This window comes from Rutidosis leptorrhynchoides, chromosome 6 (assembly GCF_046630445.1).
Source record: "Rutidosis leptorrhynchoides isolate AG116_Rl617_1_P2 chromosome 6, CSIRO_AGI_Rlap_v1, whole genome shotgun sequence".
In the NCBI taxonomy this organism is placed as follows: Eukaryota; Viridiplantae; Streptophyta; class Magnoliopsida; order Asterales; family Asteraceae; genus Rutidosis; species Rutidosis leptorrhynchoides.
This window is the reverse complement of record NC_092338.1, coordinates 51,419,318-51,446,839: the sequence shown is the minus strand read 5'-3', so window position 1 is coordinate 51,446,839 and position 27,522 is coordinate 51,419,318. Positions and strand designations below refer to the sequence as shown.

The following is a 27,522-nucleotide window of genomic DNA, read 5'->3' as shown; positions in this document are numbered from 1 at the left end:
TTGTAATCCCTTTTTAATAGTAATAATATCTACCTTGCTTTTCAAAAAAAAAAAAAAAGGATCGACAAACCGACGAGCCTTCACAACTAGAGAACGAACAACAACTAATAAAATATTAATAAGAATATAATAAAATAATAAATTAATATTACTATCTAATAAAGTAATAATTATAAAGGTTATATTTAACAAAATAAATATAATAATTAGTGAACATTAGATCGAGGAGTAAAATAATAAGTAACATATTAACACATTGTACTATGAATTAATTATTGATTTTGTTAATTTACTACTCGTATAATAATAATAATAACAACTCAAATCTGTCCGTTACCAATATATTATAATCGAAATACAATTAAGATTCCTTTTGGCAATTGTATCATTAATTGCCTTTATTCATAAGTTCCAATACATAAGGATCTATATTCAACCATCATTTGGGCATTATCTACAACCCTTTCACCCTGCATCTTCATCCACCACCCTCTGCAACCACTATCACCACCACCACCACCACCACCACCAACAACAACAACTTGCGTGTGTACTTAATTGTGGCTTTGTGACTCCTAGTGTACATGTTGCAAAAGCACCATGATCACCGGAAAGGACATTTACGATGTTCTCGCAGCCATTGTGCCGCTTTATGTTGCCATGATTCTAGCTTATGGTTCGGTCCGGTGGTGGAAAATTTTCACCCCGGATCAATGCTCTGGCATTAACCGTTTTGTGGCGGTTTTTGCTGTCCCACTTCTTTCTTTCCATTTTATATCTTCGAATAATCCCTACCAGATGAACTATCACTTTATTGCTGCTGATTCACTTCAAAAACTCGTTATATTGTCCTCTTTGTTCGTGTGGCAATGGATTAGTAAGAACGGGAGCCTCGAATGGATGATCACGTTGTTCTCCCTCTCAACACTCCCAAACACTTTAGTCATGGGCATCCCTTTGCTCAAAGCTATGTATGGAGATTTTTCTGGATCCCTTATGGTACAGATTGTGGTGTTGCAGAGCGTAATCTGGTACACGCTCATGCTTTTCATGTTCGAGTATAGAGGAGCAAAGCTCCTCATAACCGAGCAGTTTCCTGAAACTGCTGGTTCAATCACATCTTTCCACGTGGAGTCTGATGTCGTCTCTTTAAACGGTCGCGAGCCTTTACAGACTGACGCCGAGATAGGAGATGACGGAAAGCTCCATGTGGTGGTGAGGCGGTCTTCAACAGCCTCATCGCGATCTGTTATATCATCTTATATCAAATCACATAATATCACTGGTATGACCCCTAGGGCTTCAAACTTGACCGGAGTAGAGATCTACTCCGTGCAGTCTTCAAGAGGCCCCACACCCAGGGCTTCCAGTTTTAACCAATCAGACTTTTACGCGATGTTTAGTAAAGCTGGAAGCCCTAAACACGGGTACACCAATAGTTTTGGCGGTGGAGATGTTTTCTCAATGCAATCCTCAAAGGGGCCAACTCCAAGAACATCGAATTTCGAAGAAGAAATGTTGAGAATAGGAAAGAAAAGAACTGTAGGAAGGAGTATGAGTGGGGAGTTGTTCAATAATAACACTAACAACAATAGTCTAGTTTGTTCATATCCACCACCTATTCCAAATCCTACCTTTTCATTAGGCTCCACAAGTGCTGCGGGTAGTGGTGGTCAAAAGAAGAAAGACATTGGAGGAGGTGGTGGTAGCGGTGGCGCACCACCACCACCACCACCAAGCAACAATAAAGAGCTTCATATGTTTGTTTGGAGTTCAAGTGCATCCCCTGTTTCTGAAGGTAACATGAAAAATGCAGTTAATAAGGCTGCTGCTGAGTTTGGTGCCATTGATCCATCTAGAGCTATACCCACACCAGGTAACATTTATTCTTTAACCAATGTATTTTGTACCATAATTTAATTTTTATGTTTATAATGCATACATAAAATTTCAACTAACTAATACGAGTACTACTTAAAGAGGTGGTAAAGGATCCTTCAAGGGCACTTAGCGTGCTTCATTTTGTTTGTTTGGTTTAGTTGAATCTTTGGTTTGTTTGGTGCGTTTCTTTTATTGTCTTCTTTAGGTGGTTGGTTATTTCTCGTCTTTTATCCCGTTGGTTGCGCACGATTAGTTTAGTCTTGTTTTGGCTCGGTCTTAGTTAGCTTTTCATGTAGCTTGGCAAGGAAATTTTGAGTCATGGGTATAGGACCCTTTACATGTAAGACCTATTGCTCACGCAATTTGGGATCCTCATTTTGGTCAACCGCTGCTAGTTAGTTGGTCTACTGTTTTCGAGTCTTATCATTTTGTTTTTGTTTGATCGTATCGGTTGTAGGTTCTTTCAAATTATTCAATGAAGGTTCTTATTTTTAATAGTAATCGTTATATTAGCAGGAAAAGAAAACTAAAACATAATTTTATTGCAGAAAATTTGAGTCCAATGACAAAGACGTACGGTGAACAAAAGGAGATTAATATAGACGAACCGCAACTAACAATAAACGGCTCTCCATTCAAGAAACTAGGAACCGAAGAAGGCGAAAATAAGAGCCACCGGATGCCACCAGCTAGTGTCATGACACGGCTCATTCTGATTATGGTTTGGCGAAAACTTATTAGAAACCCAAACACGTATTCGAGTCTCTTGGGTCTCATTTGGTCTCTAGTTTCATTCAGGTTAGATTTCAACTAGTTTCACAACTAATTAAACTGAGTAACTTACTTACTTTATGTAACAATCAATAATTGTATGTGTTTTCGCATTTATAGGTGGGACATTAAAATGCCTACCATAGTAAGTGGATCAATATCACTTTTATCAGATGCAGGACTAGGAATGGCCATGTTCAGTTTAGGTACATTATTATTGAAGAAGTACTTCAATATTAATACACTTGTATATTTAATAATTGTTCTTTATTTATTAAATGAAATGAATGAATGTTGTATATATACAGGGTTATTTATGGCATTACAGCCCAAAATAATAGCATGTGGGCAGCGTGTGGCAACATTTTCAATGGCTGTGAGATTTTTGACGGGTCCTGCAGTCATGGCGGCTACATCCATCGCGATTGGTCTTCGCGGCGTTCTTCTTCATGTTGCTATTGTTCAGGTATATATAAAATATGACGGTGTACAAATTATCATCTAAAATCGTTTAAGTAATTTGAATCGGGGCTAAATTTGTTTGTAAAACGTAGGCGGCTCTACCTCAAGGAATCGTACCATTTGTTTTCGCCAAGGAGTACAATGTTCATGCTGATATTTTGAGTACTGCGTAAGTTGTTTTTATTAGTTCTGTGTAGTACTAGTTAGAAGAGAGAATAATATATATATATATATATATATATATATATATATATATATATATATATATATATATATATATATATATATATATATATATATATATATATATATATATACTAGGTTTCTGAGCCTGTGCGTTGCACGGGTGAGTAAAAAACCGTGCAAAAAATGTAAATTTCAGTTCATATTAATATGTAAATAGCGATACTAATAAAATAAGAAAAGTATAAGAATTATTTTAGAGCCCGTAGTGTTTATAAATTTTAAAAATTCTTTTGAGTTTAAGAGCCCGTGGTGTTGACAAATTTAAAAAATTCCTTTTCAGTTTAAGAGTCTGTAGTATTGACGAATTTTAAAAGTTCTTTTGAGTTTAAGAGCTCGTGGTGTTGACAAATTTTAAAAGTGGTTTTGGATGGTGTTACTTAATGTCTACAATTTTTTTTCTCACAATTAATATTTTTTTAATATATAAATTATTTACTACGTAATATTTAGAGTACACTAAAAATTTGCATTGAAACGTAACATTAGTTAAGTACACTGAAAATTTTAAGTAATATTTGTTATGGAACGTAACATTAGTTACGTAATATTTAGAGTACACTAAAATTTTTAACCCGCGAGTTTAATTTTAGAAAGGTTTTTAGTCATTTCGGCAAAATAATGGTACTCGAGGAAGTCGTCATGTATAATTAATATTATAATAGTTATATTTGGGTGTTCATAAATATTTTAAGGACTTAAACTGTAAATTCAAATCACTTCCATATTTATTGCTAAAAAGAAATACTCCGTTGGTAGTGCATCGAAGCTCCATTTCGAATACAATTTATTGCGTATTGTTTGTAAAATTATTTCGAGTTGAACGGTGATGGCGGTGGAACCTAACTCGCGGCATAAAAAAGATAAATTCGTTTAAAAAATGTTGGTTGGTTTAGTTTAGTGGGTTTATATTAAATATTGAATTTAACTTTTATACCCCTAATAAATTACAATTAATACACAAGTGTGAGGGGAGTTAATTGTAAATTTGAAGAAGAAAAAAAAAATGTCGTATATAATAATAATAATAATAATAATAATAATAATAATAATAATATTGTACTATTGTAATTCACTAATACTCCGTCCATATACTCTTGTAATATAACCTAAAAATTAAATAATAATAAATTGATATTAATGGAAACTTGCAAAAGTTTAGGATGTATCGGAAAGAAAAGGAGTAATATTATAATATAATAATAATAATAATTGTAAATAATATATATAATCTATACATATAACTTATACATATAACAATCCATAAATAACTTTCAACCACAATCAAGAATAACTTTTTCGTTATATATATATATATATATATATATATATATATATATATATATATATATATATATATATATATATATATATATATATATATATATATAGTGGTAGGATCAAGAGGGAAGTAATCATTCGGGGGGAAGCGGGGGGAAGCAAAATTTTTTTTTTTTCGTTTTTTGAAAAAACTTTGTTCACGAACATTATAGATGAGATTAAAATATGAACATTTAGTAGAGACACTTTGTGATAAATGTTTTTATTTTGGCGGGAAAACGCTCGAAGAAGTAATATATAACAATTATCGCTTTTTCGAGCGTATTTTGAGATTTTAGCTATTGGGGTTTAGATATTAGGGTTTAGATATTAGGGTTTATAGGGTTTAGATATTAGGGTTTAGAAATTTAGGGTTTAGGGTTTAGATTTAGGGTTTAGATTTAGGATTTAGATTGAGTTTTTAACACGAACGGTTTAGAGTTTAGGGTTTAGGGTTTGGTGTTTTGGGTTTATGGAATAAACCCAAAACACCAAACCCTAAACCCTAAACTCTAAATCGGGCTAAATTTTACTTCACAAAACATGAAAAAAAAAACGTTCATATTCTTCACGAACAATATTATCTTGAATGTTATTTTTGTCGATCGTTTTCTCGCCTAAATAATAACATTCATCACGAAGTGTCTCTTCTAAATGTTCATATTTTCATGTGATCTTGATGCCGGAAAAAAAAATTCAAAAAAAACGAATTTTTTTTTTTTTCTTCCCCCCACTTCCCCCCGATTGGTTACTTCCCCATTGATTCTGCCCCTATATATATATATATATATATATATATATATATATATATATATATATATATATATATATATATATATATATATATATATAATTTGGAAAGCATATAGTGATTTTTGAATTTGGAAAATTTGCAGGGTGATATTTGGTATGTTGGTAGCCTTACCCATAACAATACTTTACTATGTGCTGCTTGGAGTGTAAAAAAGAAAAGAAACAAAAAGGAGTATAAAGTCAACGTTGGGTTGTAACTCAAAGACTAGATCGGTCAAAGATGCATATGCATGATTCAACGTACGACTTGGGGAAGATCACATGCAGCTTACGTGTTACTCAGAGATTAATTATACAGCATTTTGCTTCTTCTTTTTTAGATTAATTATTATTATTATTATTATTAAATTATTAATATTATTGTCAATTTTATTTTCTTTTATTTGAATTGAAAGGAAATTATAGATGTAGATCTTACATGAAAGCAATGAAAATTGTAGGTACTAATGTTAAGTTTTTAATTTTCCTCTTGGTATATAGTGTGTGATTTTAACAGTGTATTTGAAAAAAATAATATTAAAATGTCATATTTTTGTTAGCAACAATTTGTGAAGTTGCCATTAAAATAGTTGAACATATATAAATTATTATACCTCGATTAACCAAATATGAGACGTTAATATACATCAACATCCAAATGGTATTTGGTCTAACACATAAATTATAGGAAGTGAATAAAGAATGGACCAATGAACATGCATATGTTCCAAGCGAACTGACTTAAATTGAAAGATATAATCTCCACGTGGCCAGCTAAGACTTGGCACAAAATAATAAAAAATAATTAATGAATGAATTATGCATCCAACTTCGGTATAGTTAATCAAGAATAATGTGTGAAAATTTAATTAAGATCTGACATATGATAGCTATATTATATGGAAAAATAATATCCAAGTGTTAGACAAGAAGAAACATGCAGCATCTTTACCCTCAATTTGTCATACCTCACCATTGATTAATAATAAGATGAGTTCAGCTTGTGTCTCTTTTCATGAGTTCGGAGTTCCAATATGGAGTAAATGACTAAATGCAGTGAAGTTATTAGACGAGTCGTCTTTAAAGGAACAAATTCATTGATTTCTCGCCCTCTATTTCCCTTTGGTTTTGTACGGCTTCGCTTCGTTGATCGGGTTGTTTAGCTTAATTTATTTTTGTTTTGTGTTTGTTTAGGTGATTCGGGTTGTGGTTTTTTGTATGTTTCCTAGTTTCATAATAAAGTTTTTGTTATCTTTGTTTAAAAAAAATGTATATATGGGTACTTTTTAGTTTCATATATCTCATTAAATAGGACGTGTTCATGTGGTTGAACAAGAAAAAGGAATCATTTGTATATCACCAAAATATACATTTTCTAATGCTTTCATTCTCTGAATCCATGAAAAGATGCCAATGATCATAAGCATAGTCAATGTGCATGAATAATGGGCCTATACACATAGGGTGAGTTCATGAACAAGAACATAGGAGTATTACATAAAATTGTTCCTGTAATTCTTACATGGAAAACCAATTCACAAAACAAGCGACGATCCAATTAGTTATGATAAAATCTTTTCAATACATACATGGTTAGTTTAAACTTCAGGACTATATTAATTCCTACACCGATAAAAGAAAATCGGAAACCAAAAGATGAAGCCCTAAATACCAAAAAGCAAACCGATTAAATATCCGAGTTCAACTATCACATGCAACTAAATAAATAGAACTCAAAACACTTACGGCTAACCTAATAGAAACCATACAAACTGACAAACAAGACTATATATATAAAACCGAAAACAAGAACATGGGAAGCAACAAAGAGGACATCGAAGCAAACCAGTGAGGAAAGATTGGAGTCCATCTTCTCACTAAACCACTAAAAAGAGACACACCACCAACAACTGTTAAACAATGAAATCCCGTAAAGATTACTTTATTATTGATGCATATTTATAGAGTACATTGTGAAACCCTAATGGACCAAACCCACAAACGAACTTGGGCCTAACTATCTGTAATCCGTCTACACTTCCCCGCTGTCCGAGCAGCGAAATAACAAAAGCTCGGACTGAAAAAAAAAACACTACATAAATAAAAGATAGCCTTTTTTGTTTCTATTATTTTTTTAGAACGACAAATTTTCGCATTGAATACCCTCATTTGCGACCCACACACACTAGGTAGGAAACTCCAAGGATTGACTCGGGTTGCTTGGCAACTAATCGCGGGTTCCGGGTTGCTTGGCAACTAATCGCGGAAAAATCCTGGAGAAAACTTCCCCCTTATCGGAATTGAACCCGGGTTGTTTGACAACTTATAGCGGGTCCCCCTACTAAGGCTTGGAAACCACTCAGGCAATACCTCGGTGGTTTGTTTCTTTTATTGTTGCACCAAATAGAATGATAATCGTTGATTAGTTGTGTTGCTTAACTGCGTTTTCATTTCCGTAACGTTTTTATTTTTACGTCGGTGCTTGCTTGCTTTGCCTAAGGATTAAGCAGAACTTCGACGTAGAACTTTTATCATCGATACAATTTTCCTCTAACAACAACCTCTCGATCTAATGTCTTTCACAAAGTCGCTAAATTTAGTCGTAGACTTGAGCGGATCACTTGAAATCGATAAGAATAGCTTCCACATGGTCACTCTCATAGCTTTTCATGACTTTGTCAACAACCGAAAGGAGAATTCGTCACACATCTAGCGTCCCATGGGACCGAATCATTAACAACGTGATTTTTGTTTTCTTTGATTTGGTATTGTTAATTGTGTTTGTTGTTGTTTTCCCAACAAATTATACAGGCAAGGGCGGAGCATTTCATGGGTAGGTAGGGGTTGTGGCCCCTACAACAGAAATAAAACTTGTAGTCCATTGAGTTACGAACGTTTGGACCTTTGAATCAACTAAAGCCGAGTCTGAATGGAAGAGATATAATCAAAGTCGTGAAGGCTTGCAAAATTTGCGAGCTATCACCGTTTTGATAATATCTTCTTCATATGAATTCGAATATAATTTGATTCAAAAGTTCAAACGCTTGTAACTCAAAGGGCTACAAATTTCTATTTTGTAACTACCTGAAGTTCTGTTCATCCCGTCAGGGAGAAGCCACATCTTTTTCTATGTTGTACGCTAATATCATTCGGTCTTCTTGATAAAACTTGTCGTATCCGGCCCTCGTTACAAAATTCTTCAACTTCCGTCACTACATAGAGCAATGTCAACACACTGTATAAAAACTTGTTAAAACCTGTAATGTTAACCTAAAGTTATGATCTAAAAGTGCAAGAGAAAGCAATGGACGACACATATTTGTTCTTAGATCAGACCATGGCTTCTAATGCTTGTCCCCCTTGATTACATCATCGTCCCTCAATCAGTATGTCACGTTACAATTGCATACAGACTCGAGATGTTTCAACCAGCACTATACTTGCTTTACCCCAGACTTCCAGTAGCCTCTCATTCAAACTTGCTGAAAATTCTATGTTTATCATTTTTCACGTTTACTATTACGATTTACGACTTACGCTTACATTTTACGATTTACGTGTTACCTTTATGTTTTACGTTATACTTTTACGTTTACGTGTTACGTATTACGTTTACGTGTACATTTTACGTTGGTGTTACGTTTTACGTTGGTGTTACGTTTACGTTTCATGTTTACGTTCCGTTACGATTTATTTTTACGTTACATTTTACGGTTGACAGTTTACTTTGTACATTACGTTCTACGTTTACGGTTTACGTTTTAAGTTTTATTTAACATTTTACGTTTACGATTTATGTTTTACGTATATGGTTTACGTTTATTTTATACATTTACGTTTTACAAATCTTTGAATTTCAAATCAACGAACCAAACGCATGATAGAATTTCAAATCCTTGAGCCAAACACCACCTTAATACCACCTTCTAAAAAAAGTAAAATTTATGATGATAAAATTATTAAAATACCATTTTATCATTTATTTATTTTACATTTATATTTGAATCCTTTATAATCAATTTAAAATTATAAGTTCCAGCTCTAACAACTTAAAAATAAAATAAAAAATAATAAGTTTCAACTTGTCTCTAATAAAAATAAGCTTCAGCTAATTCGTTTGAACATAGGGATGACAATACAATAGCGAAAAAAACCCGTAACCCGCGGGTACCCTTGAGTATAGACAGAAAAATTTACTCTTTAGAGCTCTAGGAGTCGAACCAAATTGCCACCGTTAAAGAGATTTAACACCGGGGACACGGTGCGCACGACTCCCCTCCGGTGTTAAATCACCGTTAAATCGATGTTAAATACATCACCGTTACCAGGCTAACGATGTGTTAAGAGATTTAACACTGAGATTTAACAGTGAACGATTTCTCTTGTTTTGACCCCAGTGTTAAATCTCAGTGTTAAGCTTAACATCGAGATTTAACACTGAACGACTCCTGGTGCTCTTAGTAGGTAAACGAGTACCCGCGGGCATAGAAAAAAATCTTTGCGGGCAGGTCCTGGGTTTTGGACTCCCGTCACTCTCGAGTGTCATCCCCATCTGACCACCTTTAAAAAATAATAATAAATAATAAATATAAAAAAAATATTCTCGGTACCAAATAAAATAATTATAATTATAAATAAATATTACTCCATCCGTTCCATATTAATATTCAGTATTCCATTTTAGAATGTCCCAAATTAATTGTTCATTTCTATAAATAGAAAAGAATAAGAATTTTAATTTCTATTATACCCTTAATGTATGTGAATATGATTAAAGGTGAAATAAAAAGGTAAGGGTAAAACTGGAAAGTAAACAGAAAGTACAGTACTTTTATAACATTTTTTTAAACTGTGTATTTTTTGTTTAAGGACTATTAATGTGTAACGGATGGAGTAATATTATATAAGGAGTATTTTTGTGTTATAAAAAATAAAATAAAAATATAAGGAGTATTTAAATTAAAATAAGACAAAATTGTACCGTTGGTCCATAAACTTTGTATTAAATAACATGAATAACTTTTTTCTTTAATTTTGACTTAGGTAACCTTAAAGTTTGCAATTGTAACATAGAAAATCCTGACACTAACAACCGTTAATGTTTTTCAGTTAACTCAACACATGTGCCAAGCATGTGAGGGTATTTTTGTCTTTTCAGTTTATCTATCTTTAAACTTTGTATTCACTTCTTTCCTCCTCCTCCACTTCATCTTCATTTTTTCCCCAAATTAAAAAGATTTCAAAAACAAATCTAAAACTAAATCAAAATTACACAACGATTAATTGAAAAGAAAAAAAAAATGGGTTGACTTCAATTGCAACTGATTTGATTGGGTTAATATACAATGATTTGCTTGGAGGTTAATACACACTGTTCAATCAAAGCCTCGGTCTTCAGGGCTAGATGTACTATTATTCCGGCCACCGACGTTAGCCGGTGGTCGGGAGTTTCACCTTTCTGACTCATCTCTTCCCTTTTTCGTTTTTTTACTCGTCACCTCAACATCACACTCGTTTTCCCGAGGACTCCCAAGTGCTACCAATATTATGTGTTATTGGATTTTTGTGTTTCTCGTTGCCGGTGTGCTTCTTTTTGCCGATGTTTTTCTCGTTGACTGCATGTAGTCTGATATACCACGATCTCTTTACTCGTAAACCTTTTGTTTTCATGATGTCATCAATTTGTTGCAGCTTTTTGTAAGGAGATGGAATTTGCGTTTTTGAGCTCGATTGTGCCAAAAATCCTTCATTGGTGGTGTTTGTGCTTCCGTTTTATTTTAGCTTGCGGTTTCAAGATTTAAGGTTTTGTTAAGGTGGGTAGTTTTGGGGTAGAAATTTGAGCTTTCAAAAGAAAAGTTTCTTTAGCTACATTTGGTTTCAAGATAGAATCGAGACATTTGCTGGAAAAAAATGGTAGATCCGATCTTATACGTGATTGTTTATTTTTGCAATGTTAAATTATTTTGAAGTAAGACTTTTGAGTTTCATACATGATTTTTTTATTTTGTAATGTTAATTAGTTGCATAGAAGAAGGCTGCAGCGAAAATTATTAGCAAGGTGTTTGAAGTTTTGAAATCCAACCCAGGATGAAATTGAGGTAGACTGGCAAAATCTCGCAAGAGCATTAGAAATGACCAATAAGTTTTAATGTTCAATGTTCTTTGATGTTCATAATGTGGTGATCTCTAGTATGCCTCAAGCATGCTAAAAGAATATCATGAGTTGTAATCATTTTTGGTGATCTATAAAACTTCCTAGCTTTGCAAAAAAAAATATAAAAACAAGTTGAAAATGAAAGTTTTCAATTTGAGGATAAACAAGAAATATGTAAATTGACAAAATTTTCCTCATGTGCAAGGCACATGGTAGAATTTAATGGAATTTTTTAACCCTTGTTAGTTTCAGGGTCAATCGTATCCATGTTATCTGATACAAAATTTAGGGATCAACGACGCAATTTTGTCTTAAAATAACAAAAATACCCTTAGATACAAGTCGCAACCAAAAGCTCGATAGAATCATGGACCAAATATGCCCAAATATCTTCCTATTTTCTCAAATTCTTTGAACTTGTCAAAATCACAATTGAAATCACCCAATTGTTGCAATTTCCCGGTTTCTTTTATAAGTCCAAGAACCCGTTTTCAAAATTACAACAACATTTTATGATTTTCTGTAATAAACAACGATGGCAGCAGTGATGATCATACGGGTAGGGATCCGAACGTAAACAAACCGGGTTGGCCTCACAAAGAGATAAATATCAATAAGCTAAAAAATAATTATCTGGAATTAAAGTGATTACTGTTTGTTAAAAGCACAATCTCCTAATATTCGAGAGGTAACATAACACTTTCAAGATTTAATTTTTAGCCTTCTATTTACTGTTATTAACTTTCAAAACATTACTTCTTTTTTTTTCATTAGGCCACTCCCTATCGTAACTAAACTATTCATCCTCTTAACCTTTCACATCAGCGTCACATCAACACCAATATCCTATAACTAACTCATAACTAAACACTCCATATCATGGCTAAAACAATACTCCTCTTAATATACAACGTACAAGCAATAAAGCATCAAGTCCAACAATAAAAAGCACTGGGACCCGCAATTCCTATAACTCTTCCGTTAAATCTATGGTGAAAGCGGGTTACTAACGCGGGTAACTAAGTGGTGCCTATGGTTAGTTACGGGTAATGAGCGGGTAATGGACGGGTAACTAACCATAGGGGGTGGTCTTAGTGTGTGATATGATGATAATTTTGATATATCTGCTATGGCATTGATTACTTGATGATGATTTATTGATTTTCACATTTTCTTTTATTGTCTCCAAAACTATACACCAAATTCCATTAGATAGTAAGCCTGGCAAGTAGACCCGAAATACCTAAATGGGGTCCATTTGGTTACTTATGTAACCTTTAGAGGCACCTATAGGCATAGTCAATATGAGCAACCGCATAGGAATTTGGCCCAAAATTTTGAATATATTCTCATAGTATTCAATTAAATTAAATAAAAATCTTGTTAGAGAACAAATATTGAGAATAAAACACTTTGATACGTATGTCTTGAAATTTTTTTTCCATATTGATCAATTCACGTTCATATTGATCAATTTAAGTATTATCTTTTTGTATGTAATAAAAAATTTAACGTGTATTAAAGCATATTTTTGCATTCGGCCAGGGCCTTCAAATTATTGAGACGGCCGTAGTAACCTTTAGAGTCATTCGGATTGTAAACAAATAAGGAGGACCAAGTCCATAGTGCAATTCCTACATAAAGCCTGGTAAATAAAAATGGGTCAAACAGGTCTGCTATATGGGTCGTACTGTGTACAAAACAAAAACGTCAAAGGAGACAAATATGATGGAACAATACATATTGCAATGTATACTACACACATATTTTAAATTTATATGCATAATAGATAAGAGTAATAGACTAGACATGACTCTTGATTGAAGAACTGTATCCAGTTTGATTATCGTGGTACTTATCCCACAACATAACTCCTCCGTATTTCGCAGACCCTTTAATTGCCGGAAGCACTTGCGAAGTAAGGTCACCCACCGGAATATATCCACTTCCGGCAGCCGTTGGTGATGCAGGTAACCCCAAAAATATCTTCGTTGCCGGTATCTCAGTAGTCCACTGCTTCCAAGAATCTTCTAGATTCGACGAACCTCCATTGTACTGACACGGTGCATTGTTATAAAACTGAACCCAAACGTAATCGAAAAGTCCCGTTTTAAGCGCAGTTCCGATATATGCGTCCGGGAACGGACATTGGGGAGCTGCTGTTAAGTACACCTTTTTACCTTGACCACTGTATCCAGAAAAATACCTTGCCAGGTCATCCCAATGTTCGGTCGTTCCTCCTTCGATATCAAAGTCGATTCCATCTAAAACGTCAGGGCCCAGTGGACGGGTTGTCGATGTGCCACCTAAGAAGTTGTTCCAAAGGTACGTAGCAACTTGTTTTGCGTCTGCAGCGGAGGTTAAATAGTAGCTTCCAGATGCTCCTCCGATAGTGAGCATAACTTTAATTCCTTTATCTTGACATGATTTGATATCGGTGGTTAAGTTGGTGCAGCCGTTGCTATAAGGATCGCAATGACCTGCGAGGTTTATCATTGGGGTTTGACCGTTTCCGAATGTTGGAAGAAACGCGAGGTTGACGTAATCGAAATTCCCGGTTGAGCATGTTTCAGCCAGGGTGCCTTCGCCCCCGTTCTGACCCCAGTAGATTGCGATACCACCAGCGTTGGTACCTGCTGCTAGTAACAATATTATTGAAGACAATAATGCTAAATGGTATGCCATTGTTACTTGATTGTGTATGTAAGTTGAGGTAATTGTAGAATGAAATGGTGTGTACAAGTGTTTGAGGTGTTTAGCTTTTATAAGGCAATCTATTGAACTCTCTTTTAGCTGTTATTGGATTGTTGAAATCGTACGAAGACTTCTATATAATATGTTTTGTTGTGTTATTAAGGTTTGCCATTGTTTTGTCTTTTTCTATTTATCTGCTACATTAAAGTTAAGTCAACTGTTTGATTTCTGATAACTTGGATTGTTGATATATGTTTGTGTTGTAATGAACCTTCTGATGGTAGTTATGTACAACTCTATAAACGGATCTGCTACTTGAGGTCATCAGTTTCAGACTTTCAGAATTAATTTAACTTGTTTTTGTTGTTAATTTATGTATAGTTATTGTTTGATAAAACCGGTCAAACTTTGTATGATATGTAAGTATTTGGAAGGCTTTTTAGTGCTTATAAATAGTGATAGAATGTAGGTTGATTAAAATATTTATGCACAAAATTTTATCTTTACAACATTAATCAATGTTCTTAAGACCAATTCTAACCGTGCGTTATTTACCTTTGTCGAATTATATGGACCCGGCTGCTTTCAGTTAGTGTTAATTGCTGAGTGATCGCTCGCTATCTGGCTGGAAAAGGTGGTCCGGAACCCAAAACTGACGAAAATTGACGGAGCCTAATGGGGCGTTAGTCAATTTCGTCAGTTGGACTTTTGACGCAAAAACAAAATTCGTCACTTTTGCCTTCAACCAATCAGATTTTTTATGATTTAATAAATATGTACGTAGTATTTTTTATATTAGTTTATTTTTTCTCACTCAATTTCCTATCAGATTTTATCACATCACCCTATTCAATATTTGACACAAAAAACTGACACAACGGTTATAAAATGTCAAAAATTGACACTGCCTAATCACAGACTATTTGTACTTTTTGACCAAAAAGTGCACTAAGAGCACCCGGTGTGGCACAATCAAGTTCGGCGTCGGATTGCGATTTGGAACCAACCGACGGTCGGCCGATACCGACTCGGCGTCGGTTCGGCGTCGTGAGCAAGACTTCGGTCTAGCGAATTTTACTGGGGCCCGTTTTCCAATTTATATCCGTTAAGTGCCCGTTGTTTTTTTTTAAATCATTTCTTCATCCCTGTATAAAACACTACAATCTCATTATTTACACACACAAAAAAATTTCTATTTTCTTCATTATTTTACACATTCACAAAAAATATGGCCAATCGTTGCTTGATCAACCTCGACGTCCATCACAACGGTGAGCTTTCCGATAACCGCCAATATTGGTACGACGGGTACACACAATCGTTCGAAGCTCTAGATATTACCGGCTTCGATGTAGAACGCGTTGTAAGCTTTATACGTGATAGGGTAGATTGCGAAGCCGCCGACGTTTGGTACTGTGACGAGGTCACAGATTTGTTCAAGGAATTTCAATCCGAAGCCGTGTGGGTACGAATGGTCGGAAAGGCCAAACTGACGAACAAACGTATCACGTTGTACTGTAGGAACGTGTGGAGCCTTCCGGCTTCGAACGGTCGAGATGATGATACGTCTTCGCATGAATCGGGATCTCTGAATCGCTATGGCCGTTAAATTGTTGTTATTTTTAATAAGTAATTTTTAGGATTTAATAAGTAATTTTAGGATTAATAAGTAATTTTAGGACTTTTTTTTAATAAGTAATTTGTAATCGTTTTAGGACTTTTTAAAAAAAATAAAAGTGTATTTTAGGACTTTTAATGTATTTTTTAATTTAATATTTGCTCGTATCTTTATTAATGCAGTTTAACAATGTGGTAAAAATATATAAGAAAATGTATAAATAAATAATTGGTGGATCATATCTTCTCTCTCCAAGACACTGAACTGACAATCGTCCCAATTCCCCCTGTTTTTTCACCAATGTCAATTTACAATGTTAGTCCAGTCAGCGTCCAGTCATCAGCAAGACACTGAACTAACACTGATCTGACGCGTCACCAGATTCGGTGCTCTAACTGTCAGTGATATAACATGCACTATTGAAAAAGGTCTGGCACTAATCACTATATCCCGTTTAAGAAGAAAAATGGTACCCGACTCTACCCCATCTGTTTGATCCGTCCAATATTTTATGACCCTGTTATACTTATTTTTTTTTTCTTTCAAAAACAGTGAAAACTCATATAAAAATGATGTCATTTTTTAAATGAAAACGACCTTTAAATTTCAAAGGAAAACGAGGTCGTTGACCCGGTTATACTTAACCCATTATTATAAAAGGGTCACTTTAAATTCCAAATCCGCCATCGAGTACCTAAATCTAATTGATTAACAACAAACACATGGAATTTCAACTCATGATAAAACCACAACCCCTTTAAGATCATATCATATCCAAATCTAAACTCATTACTCATATGTATTCTTAGATAATTATATGAAAGTATCATCGTTCCATGATTATAAAGTAAATAAAATGTAAATATGTAATACAAAAAAACTAGAAAAGGGGGAAAAAAATCCAAACACATACTCCATATGAACATACGTGCATGTACACATGCATGCACATATAGTCTACATTTACCAACCAAACACATAATTAAGTCTAATTATATACAGATATCACATAATAAAGATAATCACACACTAAACTTCACACATCATCTACTAAGATGAGTTTTCGGAGAAAATAGCCTTCGAGGAGAAAACATTCCCATATACCTTGGCGAAGCAAGTCCATCAATCGTTCGATAATTCGGCATCAAATAACCTTCCCTTTCATGCGACATTCGAACCCCATTAAACGTGCCATACTTCTTCAACTTCCCGATCCACGACCTTTTCTGATTCGAATTTCTATGTCCACCATTCATTTTCTCACACAAATACTCCTTAATTGCTTGCACACCTTTCTCAACAACTTCATGTGGTGGTGACACCAAAGGGTTCCCTTCGATACTCAGTTTTCGAAGGCGTTTTAGGCATCCAATTGAGTCAGGTAATACGGTTATTTTGTTGTAACTTATGTCGAGTTCGAGTAAGGACATTAGAAGGCCAATGGAGTAAGGAAGTGTTTCTAGGAATTGGAAGTTTTGACTAATGTTGAGGATTTCGAGATTGGTTAGGTTTTCGAGGTCATCAGGAAGGGAGCGAATGCGGTTGAGTCGGACGTCCAGGTGGCGGAGATTGGTGAGGTGGCCGGTTGATGAAGGGAGGAAGATGAGTTTGTTAGAGTTGACTGATAGTTTTTTAAGGTTGATCAGCTCATATCCGATGGTTTCTGGTAGTGTAGTCAACTGGTTGAAATTGGCATTTAACTCTTCTAGTGCTCTGTAAAAACAAATAAAATTAAAATATAAATATAAATATATATATATATATATATAGTCAAAACTTCAAACGAGAACCACAAAAAGTGCGAGAACTGCGAGAACTTTTAATTTACAAAGATATTCACATTTGAGTAGATTGAATCACCCATAAATGTTGATAGATAGTAAGAATGAACATAAAATAGTATAAAAAAAAAACTTATATTTTATCTATATAATTAAATATATAGTTTATCATTCACATGTGTATATTTGTTTGTAAACATATAAATATTTCATATAATTAACAATTTTACATGTAATTTGTGGTAATGAACAAATGTTTGTTAATGATATGAGAATTAATTAACATCTGCATTTAATTTGTTGCATCTAAATGCATAAAAACTATAAAATAAAAATGTTATCGCAGTTCTCGCCTTTTTGTGGTTCTCGTATATACCTGCCCATATATATATATATATATATATATATATATATATATAAAAACTGAAACGATAATAAAATAATATACTATCATTTTAGTTCATAACACTAGACAAAACTTTGAAGTGAACACTGAATCATTCACAGTTGCAAATTTACTTTATAACCCGTGATGTCTTGTGACACCACTAGCTTGAATTTTTTTTTTTCCCACAAAGTATATTGTAAATTGTGTAGGCTACCACTAAACTTAACGACAGGACCCCATATATTTTTAAGATTTACATTTTTTTGAGTGCAACAACCACTAAAATACCTTTCAAATATAATCAGTTTTGGGGAAAAAAATTCAAGACACTTTTAAGTTTTCATCATAGATTCGTCGACGATCACTCGTCCACTTTTTCGACTTCAAAGTTATAGCAGAACTTTGAACTGAACTTCAAGCTAACGCGTTACCACTAACAATAATCTAACATAGTCTATACATAAAGTATGCTGCAAATTGTGTAGGCTACCATTAAAGTTAACAATATGAACTCATATATTTTAAAGATTCACATTTTCTTGAGTTCAACAACCATTAAGGTACCTTTCAAATATAATTAGTTTTGGGAAAAAAATTCAAGGCGCCTTTAAGTTTTCATCATAGATTCGTCACCGATCACTCATCCACTTATTCGACTTAAAAGTTATAGCAGAACATTGAACTGAACTTCGAGCTGACGCGTTACCACTCACAATACTCTAACATAGTCTATACACATGATCATATTCAGTGGCGGAACCAGCAATTTTTTCACCGGGGGCAAAAGTTTTTTAAAAGTGTTCACATTTAATGTAAATTTTTTCTTCAATTCTTCCATGAAAATACAACCTTTTGGGTCATGAACTTTTAAGTTGGGGGCAAAATTCGGAGATTTTTGGCAAAGTATGAAGATTTTTGGGAGCAAAATCAAATTTTAAGCATGTAATTTCAAATTTACTAATAGAAAAATAAAAAAAATAAAAATACTTTAGCAATGAAAGTTTTAAATCCACTGTGTGCTGGTGCCACTACCCTATGTAGTTTCGCCTATGATCAATTTGTAAGTTCATGATAAGAAATTATATTGTATATTTATTTTCTTATAAGCTTGCCAAAAATATTCCTTAGCAATTCAAAACTAAAAATATGGCATTTAGTTTCATACTAAAAATATGGCATTTAGTATTATACTAAATGGACAGGAATTGAATTAAAGCACCTAAAGTTGTCAAACTCGTTAATACTTTTTATTCCATTTTTTGTCTCAACATTTATGATGCTTAACTTTTTGATATATCTTTTGATAAATAGTACGTAGAATTAAGAGTACAAAAAAAAAAAATAAAAAAAAATAAAAAAAAAAAAATTACAATAATTATGATAATATTATTTAACTAATTAATTAATTAATAATAATAAAAATAAAAATTACTATTGTCAAAATTTAATAATAGTATGGTAATATATATATACTCCGTACCAAAGTTATAAACTGTTCTTAGTTCATGTGTAAATTAATTACTCCAATAATCTAGAGCCTGTTTATCAATTCCAAAATAATGTTTTTTGTAAGGATTTTTCTAAACATAGCCCTAAGAGCTATGCTTAAGAAGTTATGACATGCACTAAACTAACTCTTGTGTACTATCATTTATTCATCAATTTTTTTTCTCAAATATAGCCTTTAGGGCTAACCTTAGATAAATTCTCGGAAATACTGACTTATTTAATTCACTACAAAGCATATATATGGAAAATTGTTAATATTATCAAATGTTTACTGGAAAATTCAAACAGTGATTATTATTGTTATTGTTATTATTATTTTATTTGACAACCTATGTTGTTTTAGAGGAGAAGTTTAAATCATTTACTACCATTTACGTAGACAATTTGAATGAAAACAATATGATATATTTCGGCCATTAATATTATAGCAGAAATATTAATAGCTAGAAAGAAAAAGCAAAAACAAAAATTAATTAGATTGAATAAATAAATAGAAAACAAAACCTGCAATTCTCAATGGTTTTCGGAAGTGATTTAAGATGATTGCCGGATACATTGAGAATCTTTAGCTTCGACGAACATCCGATTGAATTTGGTAAACTTTTTAGTTGATTTGAATGAACATCCAACACCACCATGTTCAACAATCTTGCTGCTAATGATTCCGGCATCACCTTTTATGACATACAATACGTATATTATTTATTTATATTTTAATTTGTAAAACAATATATACACTTTTTTTCAACAACAGTCCATACAGCTATCGTTAAAACGCATAAATGTTATTGTATACTTCATTTTTAACCCTTAACAACCACTTTTAAAACCGTCGTCGAAAAATCATAAAAAATAATAGTAAAAGCAAAAACCATGTATTTACATGTATACCTGGAGATTGTTGTTGGAGATGTCCAAAACATGAATAATGGTTAAATTAAGATTAGAAGAAATTGGAAGTGTGTCTAAAGACATGCCACTAAAATCCAAAACATCTTGTTGCGTTTCTTGTGTTTCCGAAACCATGTTTTTTTGGAAGAAGAAAATGAAGATGAAGGAATCATTTTAAGGCGGTTTGCAAAATGTTTTCTACTTGGTTTTGAAAAGTCAACCTTCATCATCATCATCATCATCGTTTGATCACCATTCATCATCATCTTTTGTTTATTATCTTATCTTTTTTGATAAGTTTTTTCCAACATATAGATACTAAATTAATTATCTGAAGTTATAGACGAACGGTACATCAAATTTTCAAGATTTGATATATAAAAATTGTGGTTTGTTGTGTGAATTGAAGGAGAGAAATGAAAGGGAAATGGAGAAATTAGAGATATTATTTATTGACTTTTTGTTGAATGAAAATGAAAATGAAAATGAAAATGAAGAAAGAGATGTACGGAAAGGGATAAGTAGAGTAGTATTTAGGAGGTGGAGAAGTACAATAGGCCGTGTTTTGCGTAACTTAAATGCTTGACTTTTTCATTTACAAAACACTCAACAAAAAGTCAAAGTAATTAAATACAACATCCATCGATCATTTTTATAACAAACTAGGTTTTGAGTCCGTGCATTTCACGGCTACTCAAAATTACTTTTAAATAATTCACTTATTTTAATTTTATAACGCTTGATTTACATTTTCAAACAATATTTGTGATTGCGTTTAAGGGGAACAGTCGACCTAATAGCTTAAGTGTGGTTAATTTGAGCCCGTAGTCTATTTTCAATAGGTCATAAATGTTACTATTTGAAAGTTTAGATAAAATGGTAATGAGTTTGATTAGTTGACCAGATCAAAAGAGTCAAAATTTACCCATTTTCTTATTGATTCATTGAAATATTTTAAATGCGTGTCTTCAAATAATATGTTATATCATATTTTGACTACCACAAATAACATAGAGGAATCAATAAGACTAAAATGAAATGAACAAAGAAGTGTTGGAACCAAGTTCATAAATTAGAGGTTAGGGAAGTAAAGTCGGTCTAACTCTCAGAATCAATTATAGATTCCACCAAGTTCATACTTTAGAGGTTAGAGAATAAACATACATACATTAAGCAAATTTATAAACCACTTTTTTTCAACCTTCTCTCCAACAAACAAATTATGTATCAATTTTATTCTTTGACGTTATATCTCCACAAATAAATTATGTACTCCCTCCCTCCGTCCAATTCTTTTCATTTTAATTACAATAAATAAATTAACAAATCTTTAATTAATGGTTGTTCTTAGAAACAAAATCGTCCATGTGTCACCGTTTTCATTGTGCTCCGACGATCGCCGAATGCTCTTAAAAAAAGGGCGCATTTCTAGTATGTTAATATGTCTCGTTGACATAACAGGACTATAAAATGCGTATATATTTCATATTGCGTGTAGTTGTAACCAAAAAAAATTGCTCGAGTTCTATCAGATTTAAAAAATCGGTTGAATCTAATTATGTAATGGTATAATTTTACTAATACAGAGTTATACGTTACCATTCCCTCAAAATTAGTATTAAAAATTGTTCGGTAGTTTTTCTTATGATTTTATATGAACAAATGTGTGTATAAATATACTATAATAATAAGACATGTGTGTATGAACAAATGTCTGTAGTTTTTCTAATGATTGTAGTAATATATAGGAGTAGGGATTAAATAGGAATTAAATTGTGAAAAACTGGGTTTAGTGAATTTTTTAAATTAAATGGGTACATATGATAGTTTTAGTATTTAAATTGGGTATATATGATATTATATGATTTACTTGGTAAATATGTGATTTTAAAGGTTGATAAGGGTATATATGAATAATTGTGACAAGTGAAAATTACACTTGGCTTAATATGCAATATTTAAGGAGCTAATGACATGTAAGCTAATCAAATCACTTTTTTATATAGATATATTGATGTAACACCACTCATTTACGAATCTTAAAATCGTTATACATTTTAATTACTTCCTCCGTCCTATAATAAGTATTGACTTTTCAATGTCTTATTTGTAAAATTTTGATTTCAAATATTTTTATTCATTTTTATAATATTTAGTGAAACTTATATGTATAAATTTAAATGTGTTTTCATTGATCTAAGTTTCTTCAAATATTATATTTTTTTTCGAAAAGCAAATTATATTAACACAAGCCCACTAAGGGGGGGAAACCCGAACAACGAAAGATCGACGATAATCAAGACAATACACACATGAGATAAAAAAGTTGCGGAGAGAGCAACTACAAGATGCTACGCTACACAAGACAAGACCATGGATCCGAGATCCAACCTAGCCAATCCAATATACGATTCTTGATGCGATTAGAGACCCATTCAAAAGACTTGAGTTGAATTTCCATTAACCCCGAAGGACCGCTCCAAGAAGAATTTGAGAATACTTTTTGATTGCGATTCTTCCAAATTAAATAGCCACAAGTCCACTCGATAGATTGCCAAATACTCGACCATTGTGGGGATAAGGAGCGGTTACATTTCCCACGAAAGATTTCGCTTATGCTTAAGTTTGATACCGCTCCCAACCCCCACCATTTAAAGACCCCAACCCAAATGTCCATAGCATGACGACAAAAGATCAACGCGTGCTCAACGGTTTCAACATCATCATCACATAGGGGACATCTAACGGAATCCAAATCCATACCTCTTTTATCAAGTTCGGTACGTACCGGGATCCGCCTTTTTAATGCCCTCCGTATGAATAACGCGACTTTATTAGGAACCAATCCATTCTTCAAGAATTCATCATTTCTACCATTAGAACCAATATTGAGAAACTTTTCATCTACGAATTTAGCCATCTTCTTTGTAGTAAATATCCCATTACCCGCTAGGTTCCAAATCCACGAATTCGTAGTCTTATCTTGCTTCACATAAACATTTAGTAGCTCCACGAGAGACTCTAGGTCATTTCTAGTTCGACCCGAGACATCACGATGCCATCGAAAGTTGTAAACAATACATCGATCAATCCAAGTAACTCGATCTATAACTTTGGCACTCGAATCTTCATCCAAATGAAATAACCGCGAGAACCTATGTTTCAGAGGAGTACCGCCAATCCAAGGATCTTCCCAAAATAAAGTATCTGCCCCATCGCCAATTGCTTTCAAGAATGAGGATGCGAACTCTATATCCATCTTTTCAATCATAATACCTGCAAGAGAAATATTAGACCAAACACTACTACCCCCTATCGAGCCGGAAGAGCATGTAGGGGGTAGTAATTCGTTATAACCATAGATGCTCTTAATGACAGAAACCCAAAGTGAATTTGGCTCAGTTTTCGCCCGCCAAAACCACTTTCCCAAAAGTGCAAGATTTTTCCCACGAAGGGACCCAATGTTTAACCCGCCCTCATCATCAGGCAAGAGACACTCATCCCATTTCACCCAAGGTATTTTTGTATTCTCACCCGTCCCTCCTCAAAAAAAATTTCTTCTAATACTCTCTAAATTATTAATAACACTCATAGGGGCACGAAAAAGGGAGAAATAGTAAAGCGGTACACTACTAAGGACCGATTTAACAAGAGTCAATCTTCCACCATATGAAATCGATCTTGCTTTCCAACTGGAGAGCTTTGAGTTGAATTTGTCTATCACTGGCTTCCAATTATGTTCCAAGCTCATGTTTTTGCCAACCGGGAGACCGAGATAAATAAATGGAAGCTCCCCCACTTTGCAACCAACTCGGGTGGCTAGTCTTTCAACATCTCCACATGCAACCCCCAAGCCATACAACACACTCTTATGAAAGTTGACTTTGAGCCCCGAAAGATTCTCAAAACATTTTAAGACTTTCATTAGGTTACAAAAATTCTGATTATGCCACTCCCCGACGAAGATCGTATCATCCGCGAATTGAAGATGCGATAACTTAACCTTATCTTTCCCGATTTCGACACCTCTGAAGAGACCTACGCCGCACACCTTTTTAACAAGGAAATTCAATCCTTCCGCCGCGATGAGAAAGAGGAAAGGGGATAAGGGATCCCCTTGACGCACTCCTCTCTCAATAAGAAACTCATTAGTAGGAGAACCGTTAACTAAGATCGAGATCGATGCAGACTTAAGACACGCGAGTATCCACCTCCTCCACCGAGAGCCAAACCCCATTCTACTCATCATATCCAATAAAAAATCCCAACTCAAACTATCAAAGGCCTTCTCGAAATCAAATTTAAAGATGAGACTTTTCTTTCTTTTTCGCTTTAGATACTCGATTGCTTCATTTGCGATTAGAGAACCATCTAGGATGAATCTTCCTTTAAGATACGCACTTTGCTCATATCCAATGACAGCGGGTAAAACTTTTCTGATACGGATGGAAAGAATCTTTGCTAAGATCTTGTAGTAACATCCAATTAGGCTTATGGGCCGATATTCGTTGAGCCCTAATGGATCGTTATTTTTCGGAACCAAAGTGATGAACGAAGCGTTACAACCTTTCGAGATTTCACACTTATCCCAAAACCAATGGAGTGCGTTCATAAGATCGCCTTTAATTAGATCCCAATGTACTTTAAAGAACTTAAATTTGAACCCGTCGGGACCCGGCGCCTTGGCGCAATCACATTCTTTGACAGCCTCTAGAACCTCGGTTTCGGTGAACTTTGATTCAATCAACTCAGCAGATTCAATGCTTATCTTGGGGGTTTGGTCTTGTCGACCGCCACTGACCAGGCTATCGGGAGCAATCTGTGCTGCAATATGACCAAAATCGAGATGCTCAGAGGAAAAAACAGTAGCATATGCAGGCGGATAACCAGGGACTGTTGCATTCGCTGAAAGAACTCCATGGGCTGCTGTAACCGAAGGTGTCAGCGAGACAGAAACAGAACCTTCGCATCCAATATTATTCGTAACAGATGTTGTCGGCTGGGCAGCAGTAACAGAAGGTAACGGCGAGATAGATACGTGGTTTTCATCTATTGAAGCACCCGCAACAGTAGGATCTGCAAACCGCATTTTATGTCCTATTCTTTTTTCATATTGTTTTTTGAAATGATCGAATACCGCTTGCTTAACCATAATGGGATCTTCACACCAACTTCCTTCAATATTTAATCCACGAATGTTTCTTTTCGAATGTCGTCTCTTAAAAACCGAATGAAAGTATTTAGTGTTTTCATCCCCATCCTTGATCCATTTGACCCGAGATTTCTCTTTGCCATGTTCGCCTTGACCCGTTCTTTTTCAAAATTTATATAGCATCAACAATCGGGATCCGGGTTGAAGTCATCTCTATTTTCAAGTAATATACCTTGTAAACGTATATATGTCGAGTAGCATGTGTGTTGTATAGTTTATAGTCCTTGTAAATATTTGTGCTTATATATTAATACAAAGTTGCCTTAAAAAAAAGAAAAAAAAAAGAACAATAATTTTTGTAGTCAAAATTATAAAAGTAGGACCTTGTAAAGTCAAACAGAACATTTATTATGTGACGGATGAAGTATAATTTTAGTTAAAGTAAAGTAAATATGAGGTTTTCTATATCCAATCGGATGTAGAATATAACATTGATTTCTATGATTATAAAATTTGAAATATTAAAAAATGAGCTTTTAACTTGTATTTTAAATAATGATGCATTGCTTTTAAATTCAACTTGAATGTATGTCAACCTCATATTCTCTATCATCTTTTAATTATTACATATATATTTTATGATTATTATATAATCGATATAACTATTATTTGGCTGAGTGGTTACCGTCCTTTCTTGGATGTCAAGAGATCTCGAATTCGACTCTCAAGTGGAGATTTCAAAATACAATTTATATTGCAATTGGTTATGGAGTCCCCTGAAAATTCCTGTATAATATATCAAAATTATTAACTATCGTTAGGATCTCATAAGTGACTCTTAACCGTCGTTTAAAAAATGTACCTGATATTTAACAAAAATTAATCATAATACTATTATGTCATACACATTTCTCAGATTATATTCAAATCAACTTTAGCATAATCAACAATATTATTCGGATATGCTATATGACTTTTTAAAGTATTATGACCAAATTTTAATTCTCATATAATTATTATTTAATCAATAATTTATATTGTTTAAATCAAATACTCGTATGTTTCATCATCCCGTATATATACGCGGGTTTAAAAGTTATTATATAAATTATTTAGAATAAAATACTTACATGATACAATATGTTTATCTTTATAATAATATCATAATAATTATAATAATATTTAAATATTATTATTATTATTGTAATGTATTTAAACATCTTCAACGTCTTGCTAGTACATGTGTTTTTTAACACACACACACACATATATATTGTTAAAAAAATAAAAGGTTTTTTTTTGGGTGAAAAAATAGAGAGATTGTGACAACCCGAAAATTTTTGACCAAATTTAAATTTTATCTTTAAATGATTTAACGTTTCCGACACGATAAGCAAAGTCTATGAAGTTGAATCTCAAAATTTTAGAACTGTTTCATTACATTTGACTGCTCTCGACGATTCATGAACAATTATATGTATGTATGTATATATATATATATATATATATATATATATATATATATATACAAGTAAAAACGACTTTCCTACAGTAAACCCTATTTGCTACAGTAAAAATGACTTTGCTACAGTAAAACACTAATTGCTACCGTAAAACACTATTTGCTACAGTAAATACTATTCACTGCAGTAAACACTATTTGATGTCGGCGAACTAGCAAACAAAAACGGATAAGGCGGTCATGCGATCGCATGGCAAAAACACTGAAAACTCATGCGATCGCATGAGGTACTGTAGCAGGCCACATACTATAAAAGCTCGATTCATTCCTCCGTATTATTTTTTTATATTATTATTATTATTATTATTATTATTATTATTATTATTATTATTATTATTATTATT

General features: G+C 33.3%; 3 protein-coding genes and 1 pseudogene across 7 annotated transcripts; 1 reads left to right on the top strand and 3 right to left on the bottom strand.

Annotated features, from left to right (window-relative positions):
* The first annotated feature begins 600 nt into the window (after nt 1-600).
* Nucleotides 601-5,760, top strand: LOC139851354 (auxin efflux carrier component 2). 5 transcript variants are annotated; one of them, XM_071840380.1, is made up of 7 exons: nt 601-1,899; nt 2,277-2,283; nt 2,430-2,679; nt 2,773-2,858; nt 2,961-3,118; nt 3,207-3,283; nt 5,574-5,760. In XM_071840380.1, the coding sequence occupies exons 1-7, from the start codon at nt 601-603 to the stop codon at nt 5,638-5,640; spliced, it is 1,944 nt and encodes a 647-aa protein (XP_071696481.1). In that variant the 3' UTR covers nt 5,641-5,760. The 5 variants fall into 5 exon arrangements, with proteins under 5 accessions (XP_071696481.1, XP_071696477.1, XP_071696478.1 ...); XM_071840376.1 differs by lacking the exon at nt 2,277-2,283 and having other exon boundaries at nt 601-1,860; nt 2,363-2,679; XM_071840377.1 differs by lacking the exon at nt 2,277-2,283 and having other exon boundaries at nt 601-1,865; nt 2,377-2,679.
* Nucleotides 5,761-13,385: 7,625 nt separating this feature from the next.
* On the bottom strand, nt 13,386-14,308 carry LOC139851542 (hevamine-A-like). The gene has a single exon (XM_071840625.1). It carries the CDS (start codon nt 14,306-14,308, stop codon nt 13,427-13,429), a length of 882 nt encoding a protein of 293 aa, XP_071696726.1. The 3' UTR covers nt 13,386-13,426.
* A 2,517-nt stretch (nt 14,309-16,825) lies between these two features.
* On the bottom strand, nt 16,826-20,871 carry LOC139851541 (uncharacterized; annotated as a pseudogene).
* A 1,989-nt stretch (nt 20,872-22,860) lies between these two features.
* On the bottom strand, nt 22,861-25,593 carry LOC139853628 (uncharacterized). The gene is made up of 2 exons (XM_071843007.1): nt 24,138-25,593; nt 22,861-24,044 (listed from the first exon to the last, which is right to left on the bottom strand). Exons 1-2 carry the CDS (start codon nt 25,591-25,593, stop codon nt 22,861-22,863), a joined length of 2,640 nt encoding a protein of 879 aa, XP_071699108.1.
* Nucleotides 25,594-27,522: the final 1,929 nt, after the last annotated feature.

Excerpts from the sequence above, each read along its gene's own strand:
- LOC139851354 (XM_071840376.1), top strand. The coding sequence starts at position 601 with ATGATCACCGGAAAGGACATTTACGATGTTCTCGCAGCCATTGTGCCG. Across the intron at positions 2,680-2,772 it reads TGGTCTCTAGTTTCATTCAG|GTGGGACATTAAAATGCCTA; the intron begins GTTAGATTTCAA and ends TCGCATTTATAG. Across the intron at positions 2,859-2,960 it reads AATGGCCATGTTCAGTTTAG|GGTTATTTATGGCATTACAG; the intron begins GTACATTATTAT and ends GTATATATACAG.
- LOC139851542 (XM_071840625.1), bottom strand. The coding sequence starts at position 14,308 with ATGGCATACCATTTAGCATTATTGTCTTCAATAATATTGTTACTAGCA.
- LOC139853628 (XM_071843007.1), bottom strand. The coding sequence starts at position 25,593 with ATGCGGTTTGCAGATCCTACTGTTGCGGGTGCTTCAATAGATGAAAAC. Across the intron at positions 24,045-24,137 it reads TCTTGTTAAATCGGTCCTTA|GGACGGGTGAGAATACAAAA; the intron begins GTAGTGTACCGC and ends TTTTTTGAGGAG.